The 12,745-nt window shown below is 37.6% G+C and overlaps 1 protein-coding gene across 1 annotated transcript in view; it reads left to right on the top strand.

Annotated features, from left to right (window-relative positions):
* RANBP17 (RAN binding protein 17) overlaps window positions 1-12,745 on the top strand; it is a 258,121-nt gene that overhangs the window by 50,594 nt on the left and 194,782 nt on the right. Inside the window, exons 13-14 of the mRNA XM_032768764.2 lie at window positions 5,108-5,213; window positions 6,748-6,883. Of these exons, the coding sequence (XP_032624655.1) occupies window positions 5,108-5,213; window positions 6,748-6,883 (242 nt within the window). The remainder of the gene's footprint in view (window positions 1-5,107; window positions 5,214-6,747; window positions 6,884-12,745) is intronic.

Here is a 12,745-nt window from a genome sequence, read left to right as displayed (position 1 = left end):
AACAGGGAAAAGTGTAATGGTAAACTGGTTCTGTGTTTATATGTGTGAAATTCTGCTTTCCACAAATCAGAATGGAGAGAAAGAGTCATCAGAAAAATAGCCTTTGTTTAAATCTGAGCTACTTCCATAAGTGTCAGAGTAACTAGTTTTATGTTTAAATACAAATTGTTGACAAGAGTGTGTGGTTCAAAATAGTGGCTCTGCTGTTTGAACCGTGCAGCTCTGAAAAGCAGCTGCTGTATGCTGCAGTCTTTTGAAATGGCCAATCTTTATTGGGTGGCTTGCCTTTCAAGTCACTGGAGCACCTACTGTTGATTTGGTCATTTTAGCTATGCAGTCTTCTGGTGCTGCTGCTTCTAGATTGGGTAATCCCTTTAAATTGGCTGCTATATGTTGTGTAATTGCGGAATATTTTTGTGCCTGGGTGGGTCTTTTTTTATTTGGCAGTGGTATCTTTTTTTTGTGTGTGTGTGTGGGGAGAGGCTTCTTGAGAACCACAAATCTAGTAAGTTATTGAGATGGTCTCAATACTCTCTGGAACCCTTCGTAATAATAACAATAAATAATTTTTAATAGAATTTATATGGTCAAATATAAACATTAGCTAATGAATTCTCAGAACACTCCTGTGAAATAGGTAGGCATTCTCTCTTAAAAACAACAAAAAACAGATGAGTAAATTGAACCAGAAAAATTACGGCCAAATTTTCAAAAGCATTCAGTAATTATGGTTGCCTCAGTTGTTGCATGTGCAATTTGAGATGTCAAATGTCTGATTTTATTTTTTCAGAGTTGCTGTTCAACTGAAGTGCCTCTTTACTTCAGCAGTGTGCAGCACATAAGAAAATTAGGCTGGAAGTGTCTCAGGTACCCAAAATCAGTGTTCACTGCTGAAAATTTGGCGTAAGCTACTTGCTTAAATTCTCACTTAGGGTATGTCTAGTTGCAGTGCAGACATACCCAAAGAGTCCAAAAAGAGCTGAGTTTAGTGCTCAGCAGCTTCTTGTTCAAACAGCTGGTCTCGTGTTCAAACAGCGGGTCATGCTGCTTTCCTAGAGAGGGGCTCTCTTGCAGTGCGTATTTTACCTTCATCGTTCTTAGAAATTTGTAAATAAAATATTTTTCGTTGCAAAGTTTGGCCATTTGGCAAACATCTTATTTTTTTGCTGCTCCCTTGAATTAGCTTGCTTTTGTAATCATCTTTCTCTGGCTGAGCATTAGCCTCGTGCCATCAGTGATGAGTTCAGCAAGTATTTCACAGTCTTTGGAACACAGTTGTCCCCATAGGAGATTAATAGACACCTCCTTCATTGATTCACTAATGTTCTATATAATTACATAAATACCGTTGGTCAATGTATGATACCACATAGCTTTTTAAAAAACAGATGATCTAGAATCCAGGGGACATTCTCTCAGATTATATATTTTTAGACATTGGCTAGGTGTAAGTGCTTTAACAGGTGAATAGTTCTCCTTTTTAACTTAAATGTTTCCACAGCCATCACAGCAAATCTCATAGATTGTAAGGCCAGAAGAGAGATTAGTCTGACCTCCTATATGTCAGATTGTAGAATTTCATCCAGTACTTCCTGTATACTGCTCAACGACTGCCAAATCAGTCTGTGACAGAATCACAGAAATAACTTGTTTCAAAACTACATGTTTGACTTAGTGTGAGGAGTTAATTTTATACGTTATTGGAACAGAAAAAGACACTAACGTTTGGTACTGTTACTCCAGATTCATTTAGGTACATACTGCAGAATCTTTGCAAAGAATCATTCCCCCTGCCGTCTTCAGTCAGAAGTCCCCTCTGCCAGTGGGTCTGAGGTCATCTGAATCTATCACATCAATCTTTCCTCAAGTTTGCAGAGGACATATTGGAAGGTCCAGGATAGGCACATGGGGAGGGGATGAGGGTTGGGGTATAAATGATGGGGCTCCAAGGGCAGCCACTGTCTGGCTGCAGTGCATGAAAGCATGTGTAAGGCTAGGGATTAAAGATAAGAGCAGAGAGACAGTGCCTCCATGCAACTGGCTCTATCCTTCTGTAGGTTGTGGGGGGCTGACCTTCCTGCTTTCTTATCTTGGAGGTGGGGGCAAAGCAGCATTTCCTTGACCAAAGAATTTTGAGGAAACTCTGTACTGGAGGGGCAGAAATGGGGGACTGGGAAGAAGTGATGGGGCTGAGGAAATGGCCCAGTGAAGGTCTCAGATATCTAATGAATTTTAAAATAGGTGTCATCAACGTCTCTCCAAAACTGTAAAATTGTTTATTAATGTTTCTTTGTGCCTTAGAAGTAAAAGGAAACATTAGCTTATGTATCACTAAACTTTATCTGCTGGTGATTTCAAATTCTATTGCAAAAGTTTTTGCAAGATAGTTAAAATATAGATCAGAATGCTCTGTTGTAAATACTTGTATTGAAAATCATGTCCCCTTTATTTGCGTTCTGTGGTACATTTTAGTATCTATTTTGTCATTGCTTGTGTTCTTCCGATTTGATTGCTATCACAGGGTTTAAATGCAGGGCCTGATTTTGTTGTTTTTACATCAGAGTAATGCCACTAATTGAAATGGAGTTATCCCTGATTTACACCAATGTGAGAAATCAGGATCCGACCTTTAAGGCATAGGTGTGTACCTCGGAAAGATTTAGCTGAATGGGCTTGGGCAGTGAAAATTGATTGCCCTTCAGTTCTGGACTTTCAGAATGTGTCACTGTAAATCTTGGGGGAAATTAATTGAAGCTTAGTGGAATACAAATGAAGAATTCAGCAAAGAATGTGAAACAAACTTTAAACACTCTAATTTTTGCAAATTAGAACATGCTATACATATATCAAAATCTCTGTTATACACTTCTTAGAATATTTTTTCTCTATACATGCATACTTTTGGGTAATGTATTTTGTCATGAAGAGATTTAGGATATTTCCAGAAAGACAGAACAAACAAATCTGAAAAGTCTGTCTCTCATTTTACCTATTCCTTTTAAGATAAAATATAATAATTTGCCCTCAGTCTCTGCAGTGAAATGCCATAAAGGACAGTATATGACCATTAGTATGTTTTTTAAAAGGAAAATATTGCAGTGTTCACGTGTCTAGGTTTTCCTTGGCATTCACTATTGAAATGTGTTTTGGTCAAATCTAAGTCTCCAAGGCCTTGTCTTCACTAGGGAAAACAGGTCTGTTCATAACTTGAGGTAAAATCCTAGTGAAGACAAGGCAGTTTCTGGTTTTCACATAATTTAGCTGGTGGAATATGCTCCGCCATAACCTTAACTCGTGTGTGAACTACCTTGTCTTCACTAGGATTCTACTTCGAGTTAGTTAACTTGAGTTAGCAGTACAACTTTTTTCCTAGTGAAGATACAGGCCAGGAGTAGCATTGTAGCTGAGGGGGACATGTTAATGTGCAACTGGAAGCTCTAACAATCTGATAAATCTCTTACAATTAATCTCTTAGATCAGGCACTGAGGTGACGCCACCTTACGAGAAAATACTATTTTAATACCATTATACCGTTTTTTCCCAATAGAGGCTATTCCTGGTTACTACGGCTCCTGGTTAAATACAACTAATTTAGTTTCCATGGTCTAAATAGGTACCATTATTAAATATCAGGGTCTTGTAGTTAAACTATGTGGGAGAAATTTAAACTGTCCTAATTTATGCCACATGGCACTGGATTTCCTGAGTTTCTGGGATACACAGTTTTCGTGATCTGCAGGTATAAAAACTCTTTCAAGGTCTACAGGGCTAGTACTGTAACAGTCCTGAAGATCCCATGCTTGTCAGCATGGAGCTTACAGTATGCATACTGTCTAAGCCCCATTGGCAGTGCATACAGACCTTGTGAGCACAAGGGCAGTAGATATGGATCTTGCAAAATTTACATATTGATCCTACAGATATTCTAATGGTTGAGTTGTATCTGAAGACCCTGTAAGCTCTGAAGTGGCACTCACATAGCTTGCAAGATTGGCAAAATGGGCCTGCAAAGCTTTTAATGGATAAGATGTACCTTCAAAACTTTTCAGCTCTGATGGCAGTGCCTGCGGCCCTTGAAAATTACATGATGGAAAGCTACTAATTTTCTGGAACAGGAAATATTTAATCTAAGGGCATACAGGCTTTGCCCTGTGTCCGCAAAACTTCTAATTTCATTGGCTCAGAACTAGAGAATTTATAAACTATCAAGAGTGACTCTGAAGTTTTTTAATTCCTTATTTGAATGAGAGGTAACAAACTATGCAGGCTGTGCCTGTGGAATTCAGAAATTTTGTCAGACCTGAAGCTTATAAATCCTGTAGCAACCTCATAGACTCCCTAAAGTTAAAATAATTATTGAGAATAACTCCCAAATGAACTCCACAACCTTTAAAAACTTACATTAATAAAACAAATTTGAGTTTCTAGACTAAGCGGTATTTGAGGTGACATGCCAGGAAAAAATAGAAGTCTTGTCTAAAAGCAAAAAAAATCTTTCATTTTCCTAGCCTGAACTAACTTCCATAAAGGAAAAAAACAAAAACAACTCCTCTTATGGTTAGAGACCAGATGTGAGAGCGTTCAGATAGAAGGGAGAGTTAAAACTGAGGTGTGTATAGCACCTCATCCTGTTAAAATGGAAAGCAAATTACAACTTTAACTGTGGAATTGCTACCACAGTTGATATATCCTGTGGATAGGTTCTGCAGGCTGCTAATAAATTGGACAATACTGAGTCATACTGATAGTCTGGATAGAGCTCCTCCTTCCTCTGAGCAACTGGTACTGGGCTCTGTCAGAGAGAGGATACTGAACAATATGGAAGTCCGGTCTGCTCTAGTCTAAATGCCTATGTTCATGTTTATAGTTAAGTGTTTTTTTTAAAAGAGGAAGAAACCCTCAAATCTGACCTTTTCACTTGTCAGTGCTCGATTGTTCCTAAGTGTATAATTTTGATTAGTTTGTCCAGTCCTCTTTAAAATGTCTTAATGGATGATGCTTCTACCACTACTCTTGCAGACTCTTCCACGGTCATATGTCTTACAGAACTATACTCTGCTAATGTAGTTGTTTACAGGAGGTTTTTTTCTTTCTTTTTAATGTTAGGACGTCTGGCATGGCTGGTATATCTTGTTGGTACTGTTGTAGGAGGAAGATTAACTTACACCAGTACAGATGAACATGATGCCATGGATGGAGAATTGTCCTGTCGGTAAGTATATTGTTAAAACAAACCAAAAGAGGGGTTATGTGTTTTTTTAATATCGATTGGTAAACAGGAGATGCCCAAACTTTGCTCAGTTGTTGGATGCATTGTTGTCTGCCACAAACTCGAGGGCTTTACTTAATTTGTGTGAATTTGAGCCAGTTGCAACCATGTTCCTTCATCTTTCAGTATGGTGGTGTGGTTCTAGATGTCAGGATGTAGTGTTTTCATCCTGATCTGATTGGCCAGGCAGTAAGTCACTTAGAGCTAGAATTTCAAAATTGCCATCTCATTTTCTGTGCCCCAGCTTTTGAGTGTCCAACTTTGGATGATTGTGGTTGAGCACCTGTACCTACCATTTGTTATATGTATAGACTTAAAAAGGTAGTTATTATTTATTATGTACATGGACTTAAAATGGTAGTTTTGCTAATTGTTAGTTTTATCATTTGTTCATTTCTTGCATTGCTTCCTTCATTTTAATCACACGAGTTTGCAAGTAGGGAACTCAATGGAACTGCAGATGCTTAGCACCTTTGAAAATTAGGCAATAGATATTTGAAGTCAAATACTCAGAATTTGAGGGCACTTTTAAGACCGTGGGAGAGGTTGTGGTGGATGATACCACATTCTCTGTGATACATAGGGGAGTCCCGCTTGCCGTGGCTTTACACCCAGCACACTTGAAAAAGGGACTTACACACTTAGAATTAGCTAATGGTGCCTGTATTTACATCCTCATTTCAAGCTTCACTAATCTGCCTTGGACTCGGCATCATTATTGATGTTCCACTGTATTATTAAATGTGAGAGGTATTTTAAAACACTGACTTTGTGTATCTGGCTTCTAATCCAAATACACAAAAATTGCATATTTCAGAATTAGAAAAAAGTCATAGTAATTTTCAGAGCAACCAAATAAATTGTCAGAGAATTAGTACTTTAAGAATTAAGTATGAACAGAAGGAGGAGGAAAATGAGAAGCAAGAGAAATCAATACAGGTACGCACACAGACATCAGCTGAGAATCTGGCCCAAAAACACAATTTTCATTCAAACCTAAGTAGTAAAGAATGGGGTAAGAGTGAGACAGATAATGTGTCACATACTGCATAAACAAGATTGTTTTCTTCACAGAACTTTTTTCATCATTTTCCATTAAATGCAAACAGTTCTTTACCTTTAAAGTAATTTACTTTCCATTTGCATTTTGAGTTCTGATGCTTATTAGCTGTAGTAGCTAATGCTTTCATTATATAAATGCTGTACTAAGAAAAAGAGTATTTTGCAAGTTGACAGAAGTATAAAAATGTATTTCAAGTGACAGAGCATAGTTTAGCAAGAAGCATGGTGTTGATGTGCAGCTGTGAGTGGTGGTCATTTTAGTAGTTTATAAAAGAAGGAAATGCAAGGAAGAAAAGTAGCAAACACTTGCTTAGGCAAATAAATAATGGCTGATGGACCCATGAGAAATTAGCTGTCAGGATATTGTTTATGTCTTTAAAAATTCCTCCTGAGAATGTTTTCCCTTGTCATTAAGAGTTTTTCAGCTGATATCGTTGATGGATGCCCAGTTACCACGGTCTAGTAATGAAAAAGTAGAACTTGCAATTCTCTGGTTTTTGGATCAGTTCCGTAAAACATATGTGGGGGATCAGCTTCAGCGCACCTCAAAGGTAAGTCTTTGCAGCAAACAAGATTTGTGTAATTAAAATGAAGAAATCTGTGTAGGAAATGGGTTACTAATATGTCTTAAGTGTCTGTGTAAAAAGATGTGCAGGAGTGAAAACTGAAGACGTTATCTGATGGATGTTAAGCTTATACTTAATTTATTAATTTCATATAGTTTGAGAGGATTTAGCACCTTGTATATTTCAAGGTTTGGCATGCAGAGAGTTAATATTTTTAACAGTTGTATTCATTTAACAGTTTTAGGTTACTTTGCATTTCAGTTTTTTATTTCAAACATTTAACTGGGTTCTGCTATATTGTGTTATATTTCACATCTGGGTATACAAGATTTATTCTTTTAATAGTTCTTTTCTTTTGACAGTTACTCATTTATGCAGCTTCCACTGTATTTCTCACATTACTTGGCTTTTCTGCATTTTAAATAGGGAAGGAAGAGGGAAAAGTAAGATGCATTCTTGGAAGAAGCAGCAGTTAATTCACCTTAACTGTAGGGGACAGTCATAATATAGATGTTATAAAGAGAGCATCAGTAAGACGGGATCAGTTGATCTTGAGAAAGATTGAAGGAATTTTGTTTGAGCCCCAAGCAAATCTTTAGCAAGATTTTTGACAGACACTAAGTTTTTTTTACTTATTGTACCCATGCTTTCTGGTGAACAGTCCCAAACCAAAGAATTATTTTATCCCCTTTGGTTTGAATCATACTTTAGGGTTATTAAATGGCTCCTTACTTTGATATTAAAAAATAAAGTTTTATAATTTGCGGAATTACTTTTTCGCGGAAACGTAAGTATTGCATCAATTGCCAAAGCTCTCTTGTGTTTTTCAAATATGACACATTGCTTTATAATATTACAATAACAGATTCTGCTCGTGCTCAAATCTGACAAAATTCCCATTGACTGAAATTCAGTGGAAGCAAGATTATGTCATAATCATTCTGATCAATAATATCTGATTTTTGTCAGATGGTAAATAAATACATTGATGTCCTAATTCTCCCTATTGTGTGTGGGCTCTTGCTGTCTGGGTTTGGTGCTTGGTGGAAATGACCTGTTACAGCATACTATACACCATCATGCATTACCAGACTGTCATGGGTTTTTTAGCACCCGCTCCCAGCCAATCCAGTAGAAGCTGTGCCTTCCATTATCATTCTGGTATAGAGATAGTGCTGATGTACAACTGGGGGAAGAATTTGGGTCTGGGTGAAATGATGTCTTAAAAATGAAGTATTAACACTCAAATGCCTGGAGCTTCCCTGTCAAAAGAAAGATGTAAAGCTTGAGTTCTTGCACACTAAACCATAACATTATGCACATGAAATTTATTATGGTAATCCATGTATTTTACTGGCGGAGAAGTCTTAAAATTGCTGTCACAACTGCCATTCATATGAAAGTTTAAATAGTTAACTGTTGATTAAAATGTTACTAAATAGCAAAAATGTTTTAAATTTGACTCCTTGCATGAATGGAGTCTTATTGGCCTCACCACTTAATGTCTTGAGGCCTATTACTCCCCTCCTGTACTAAAACCTGATAAAGGAAGAGATTTGACCCAGAATTTTCCATTATGAGGACTGTACCCAAGTACACAAAGTCAGAGGAGACTTGTGCATGTTGGATCCTCTCTGTTTGTGGGTCTGACCCCTGTTTTTTCTGTTATCTACTCTTGCAATTAGCTCCATACATATGGAATCCTGTGTGTAGAGCCCTGTTGAAGTTGATGTATGTTTAAAAACTGATCCTAAAGTATATTTATTTGATATTTTACATGTATGAGAAAAACAGAAAGCAGAACTTGTGCTATCTTTTTATTGTTTTTTCTTGCTCTAGTGGCATTTGTAGCAGCAGATGGCATTCTTTCCTCGCAGTTGTAAATCCTCTGGTACTGCATATTGCTGGCAGGTAGCTACAAATATGCAATAAAAAGATTCAGACTTGGAAGCAGAAAAACAGATATATATCAATTGGCTAAGTTAATATCCATTTATATAAATATTCACGATGGTTCAGATTGTTGTATTTACAGAACAGATAATGGATATTCTGCATATTTCAGCCATATTGAGAGAGTTTGAAATACACCTCTACCCCATTATAATGCCACCTGATATAACATGATTTCAGATATAACGCGGTAAAGCAGCGCTCTGTGGGCGGTGGGGCTGCACACTCCAGTGGATCAAAGCAAGTTCGATATAATGCAGTTTCACCTATAATGTGGTGAGACAGTGTTATATTGAGGTAGAGGTGTAGTCTTATGTAAACATTGTTAAATTTGATCTTATGTTCATATACTTAGAAACAAGCAGTGATTAGAGAAAATTGAGTAATCTAACTTAATTACAAGACTTGTTCTACAGTTAGTGTAATGCAGCAAAGTTTCTTTTGGCTTGTTGGTGTAAATTTGGAGCTACATTTTAAAAAACATTTTATCCAAAACCTCCTATGGCAATTCAAGAATAACATCAAATACAGAGGTTGTAGGAAAGACCATGAAAATAATTCGGCAAATTCATTGCCTATGGTCGATTGTTCATTAAATGGTCCTCTTTCTAAGTATACTGAAAAAGCCTTGAAGGCTGCTCCCATGGTGCCACTACATATTTGCGGTGCTACTAGATTGTCAATGTAAGAGTAATGTACTAGGACATAGTCTTTCTGAGTTGTACACATTAACATATGTAATATGTTTCTAAGTGCTATTGGGTCATATTCTCTGTACGGTATAGTGCAGCGCTACTGGTGTATTTTTGAACTAAAGCTGATGTAGTTGGCCCAGCCAGACTAACCCCCACTGTAAGGCTAATCCCGTGGTGGCATATTGCTGACATAGGTGCCGTTACTATAGCAGGAAAGAGGTGTGTCTGGAACTGCCCTGGGCTGTGCTGATCTTGGGATGTGTTTTCAACTCTTTGGACAACCAACAGCTGTTCTAACATGGTGCTTGGGGTCTGTCCCTGAACAGAATAGTATTTGGATCAAAGCAAGAGATGAACTTTTTAAAGCAAGTTTGTGTTAGCAGATCAGCCTCACACGAGGATCTGGCCCATTATTTCAGCAGCCAAAGTCTTATTTATTACAGAACACTTTGTGTTTCATTATTTGACTCATTTATTAAATGGGTTTTATGTCAGTATTCTTAACTTGTGACCAATATATACATTTATTTTTGTGGTGTTATTATTTAAGGTGATTATTTCTTCTTGTTCAGAAAATGTAAGTGATAGGGGAAACATCATGAATATTTGAGGGAAATAATATACATCCTCAAGAGGGAAGTTACCCTTTCTCTTGCATGTATTATGTGTTATATTGCTAAAGTGCATTTTTTGAGGATATTTAAGAGGATACATTTTAGCCAGATACATGCCCCAAGTAGCACTCTGGTATATGTGAGCAGTGAGGACTGATATTCTAGTGAGATCGTGGGGTGTTTCCTTTCTCCTGACTGGCAGAGTTGAAACTTCCTCAGTCACTTGATTTCCCTTTTGGGCTTGGGATAAATGACCAGGTCTTTGACTGGAGGGAAGGAGTGATGGGCAGGAGTGCTTTCCTGGTCCATTGTCAGTAGTTGGCAAACTTCGCGTCCACCTTTGAAATTTACTTTTGTAGGGACATTGTTGATATGCAGTCACAAGTATTGAGAGCCAGCAGTAGATGGTGTAGGTCTACAGGAAACCATCACTGTATTGTGTTTAGAAAGAAGTTTTACCTCTCCACAGATTGGTTTTGGGTTGGGTAGGTGGGTGTGTGTGTCTGTGTGCATGCACACATGTGTAGGTTGAGAGGGAGTTTAAAGTTACTGTACAGCAGGCATTCTCAGACTCTTCAATTATGTTTACTGCAGTTTAATAGAGAGATTATCAGGTGATCTCTCCTGTCATCAGTATTCATATTACTTTCCCATAGCAAGTACAAAAAATGCTTAAATGGAAGAGTAATATTAGGAAAGTAAGGAGTGTATTTTCAGCTGTCTTTTTATAGTGTTTAGTAGCAGGAAACAGGTCAGCACAAGATAATCTGTCAGTGCTACATAGACCTCCAGCAAGTGCTCACTATGTCGACAATGATCCGTGGACCACAGCTTGAGAAAGAACTTCTGCACTGTGCTAGAGCTGCAATGAACGTTTAATTTAGTCATAGGAAGAGGGCTGGTTTGGACGATTATGGCTTGGGGAGACACATCTCACTGGATCTGGACTCTTTGGTTCTCATCAGTTTGTGGCTTGATATTACTCTGGGTAAATCTGAATATAGCACATTGGAGAGGTTTTTTTTCTGGGTAATAAATAATGGGAGTACAACTCAGTTGATAAAATGTATATGCTTAATAGGTTTGATAAAAGTTATGGCGGTCACTTAAACCAAGTCAACTTGTGGTGTTTGCATATCCTGACCTCACAGTAATAGCAACTATCATTACTACTAACAATGTGCTGTTAAGTTCTCAAACATTTAAAGTTTATAGTAAAGTTATAAAAAGTTACTCTTGGCTTACATTTCCTTTTCCTTTTATAGACTGAGTTGCTATGTTTCACAGATCCAGACTAACACGGCTACCCCTCTGATACTTGACGCTATGTTTCTAGTATACAAAGTTAAAAACATACATATGTATGTACATACTCAGATGTCTCACAACACTCTTGAGCAAACTGTATTTTTAAAAACAAAAGACTCCTTTTAACTGCCAGCTCTTTTGTAATTTCTGTGGTTTTGTTTTTTGATTATGGTAGTAAGTATATACTAGATTTGAAGGTGGAGATGGGATTTACTCATTAGATTGTTCTAGTGGTTTTATATATTTTATAACCTGATATATTTTTTTAAAAAGAAATTAAATTCAAAATGTTAAGGTGCTGAATGAATTCAGAATCAGGGCTCTAATACTGTCCATCATTTGTGTCGTTTTGTGGCCTCTATCTTTAGTGTTCCTCCCACTCCCTATTTCCCTTCCTCCGCATCACCATGGATTAAGTATTATGTCTACCTTAATTATGCACTTATCATCTTTACATTGTACAGCATGTGATGCTATTTAACAGCATTTAACCTTGGGTTGTATTTTTAGGATTGGGGCATTCTACAGGAATTTCCAAAACACTTCGGGCCAGAATTGGGTCCTATTACACCTTTGGGTGAGGGCAGCCTTGTGGAAGCAGAATTAGTAAGAGCAAGTGTTTTGATTTGGCTGTGGCTCTTATCAGATCTTCATCACAGATTAGTCCTATTAGGATCAGAAGTGGTCTTCCTGAGGACTTGTGGGGTTAGGCAGGGGAGTACCCTGGTTAAAATGTACAGACAGCTCCCACGTTCTGGCCCAGAAACCTGTTCCATTTATTTGGTTGCAGATGACCTGCAGGATATGAACTCCACAAATTTTGGAACTGGATCCAGTAGCTCCAGTGAGCTTGTCTGCCTTTTTACCTATTTATGCTTGAGGGGGGTGAGTTTTAGCTCCTAATTCAAATGATCAGGTTTAGCAAGTATGTATCTGACAGCTTCAAAAGTATCTGTAACACAAAACATTTTCAGTTTCACATTCCAGTACGAACAATTTTTTAAAATAAAAGTTTCAAATTTGAAATCCAACGGGCCAGATTCTTGGTTTAGTCTAAGAGACGTTTTGGAGCACGAGCTTTCGTGGGTGAATACTCACTTCGTCAGATGCATGTAGTGGAAGTTTGCAGGGGCAGGTATATATATGCAAGCAAGCTAGAGATAACGAGGTTAGTTCAATCAGGGAGGATTAGGCCCTGTTCTAGCAGTTGAGGTGTGAAAACCAAGGGAGGAGAAACTGGTTTTGTAGTTGGCAAGCCATTCACAGTCTTTGTTCAA

This window comes from Chelonoidis abingdonii, chromosome 7 (assembly GCF_003597395.2).
Source record: "Chelonoidis abingdonii isolate Lonesome George chromosome 7, CheloAbing_2.0, whole genome shotgun sequence".
NCBI lineage: Eukaryota > Metazoa > Chordata > Testudines > Testudinidae > Chelonoidis > Chelonoidis abingdonii.
Note: the sequence above shows the minus strand (reverse complement) of the source record. Positions and strands in the feature narration are given on the sequence as shown.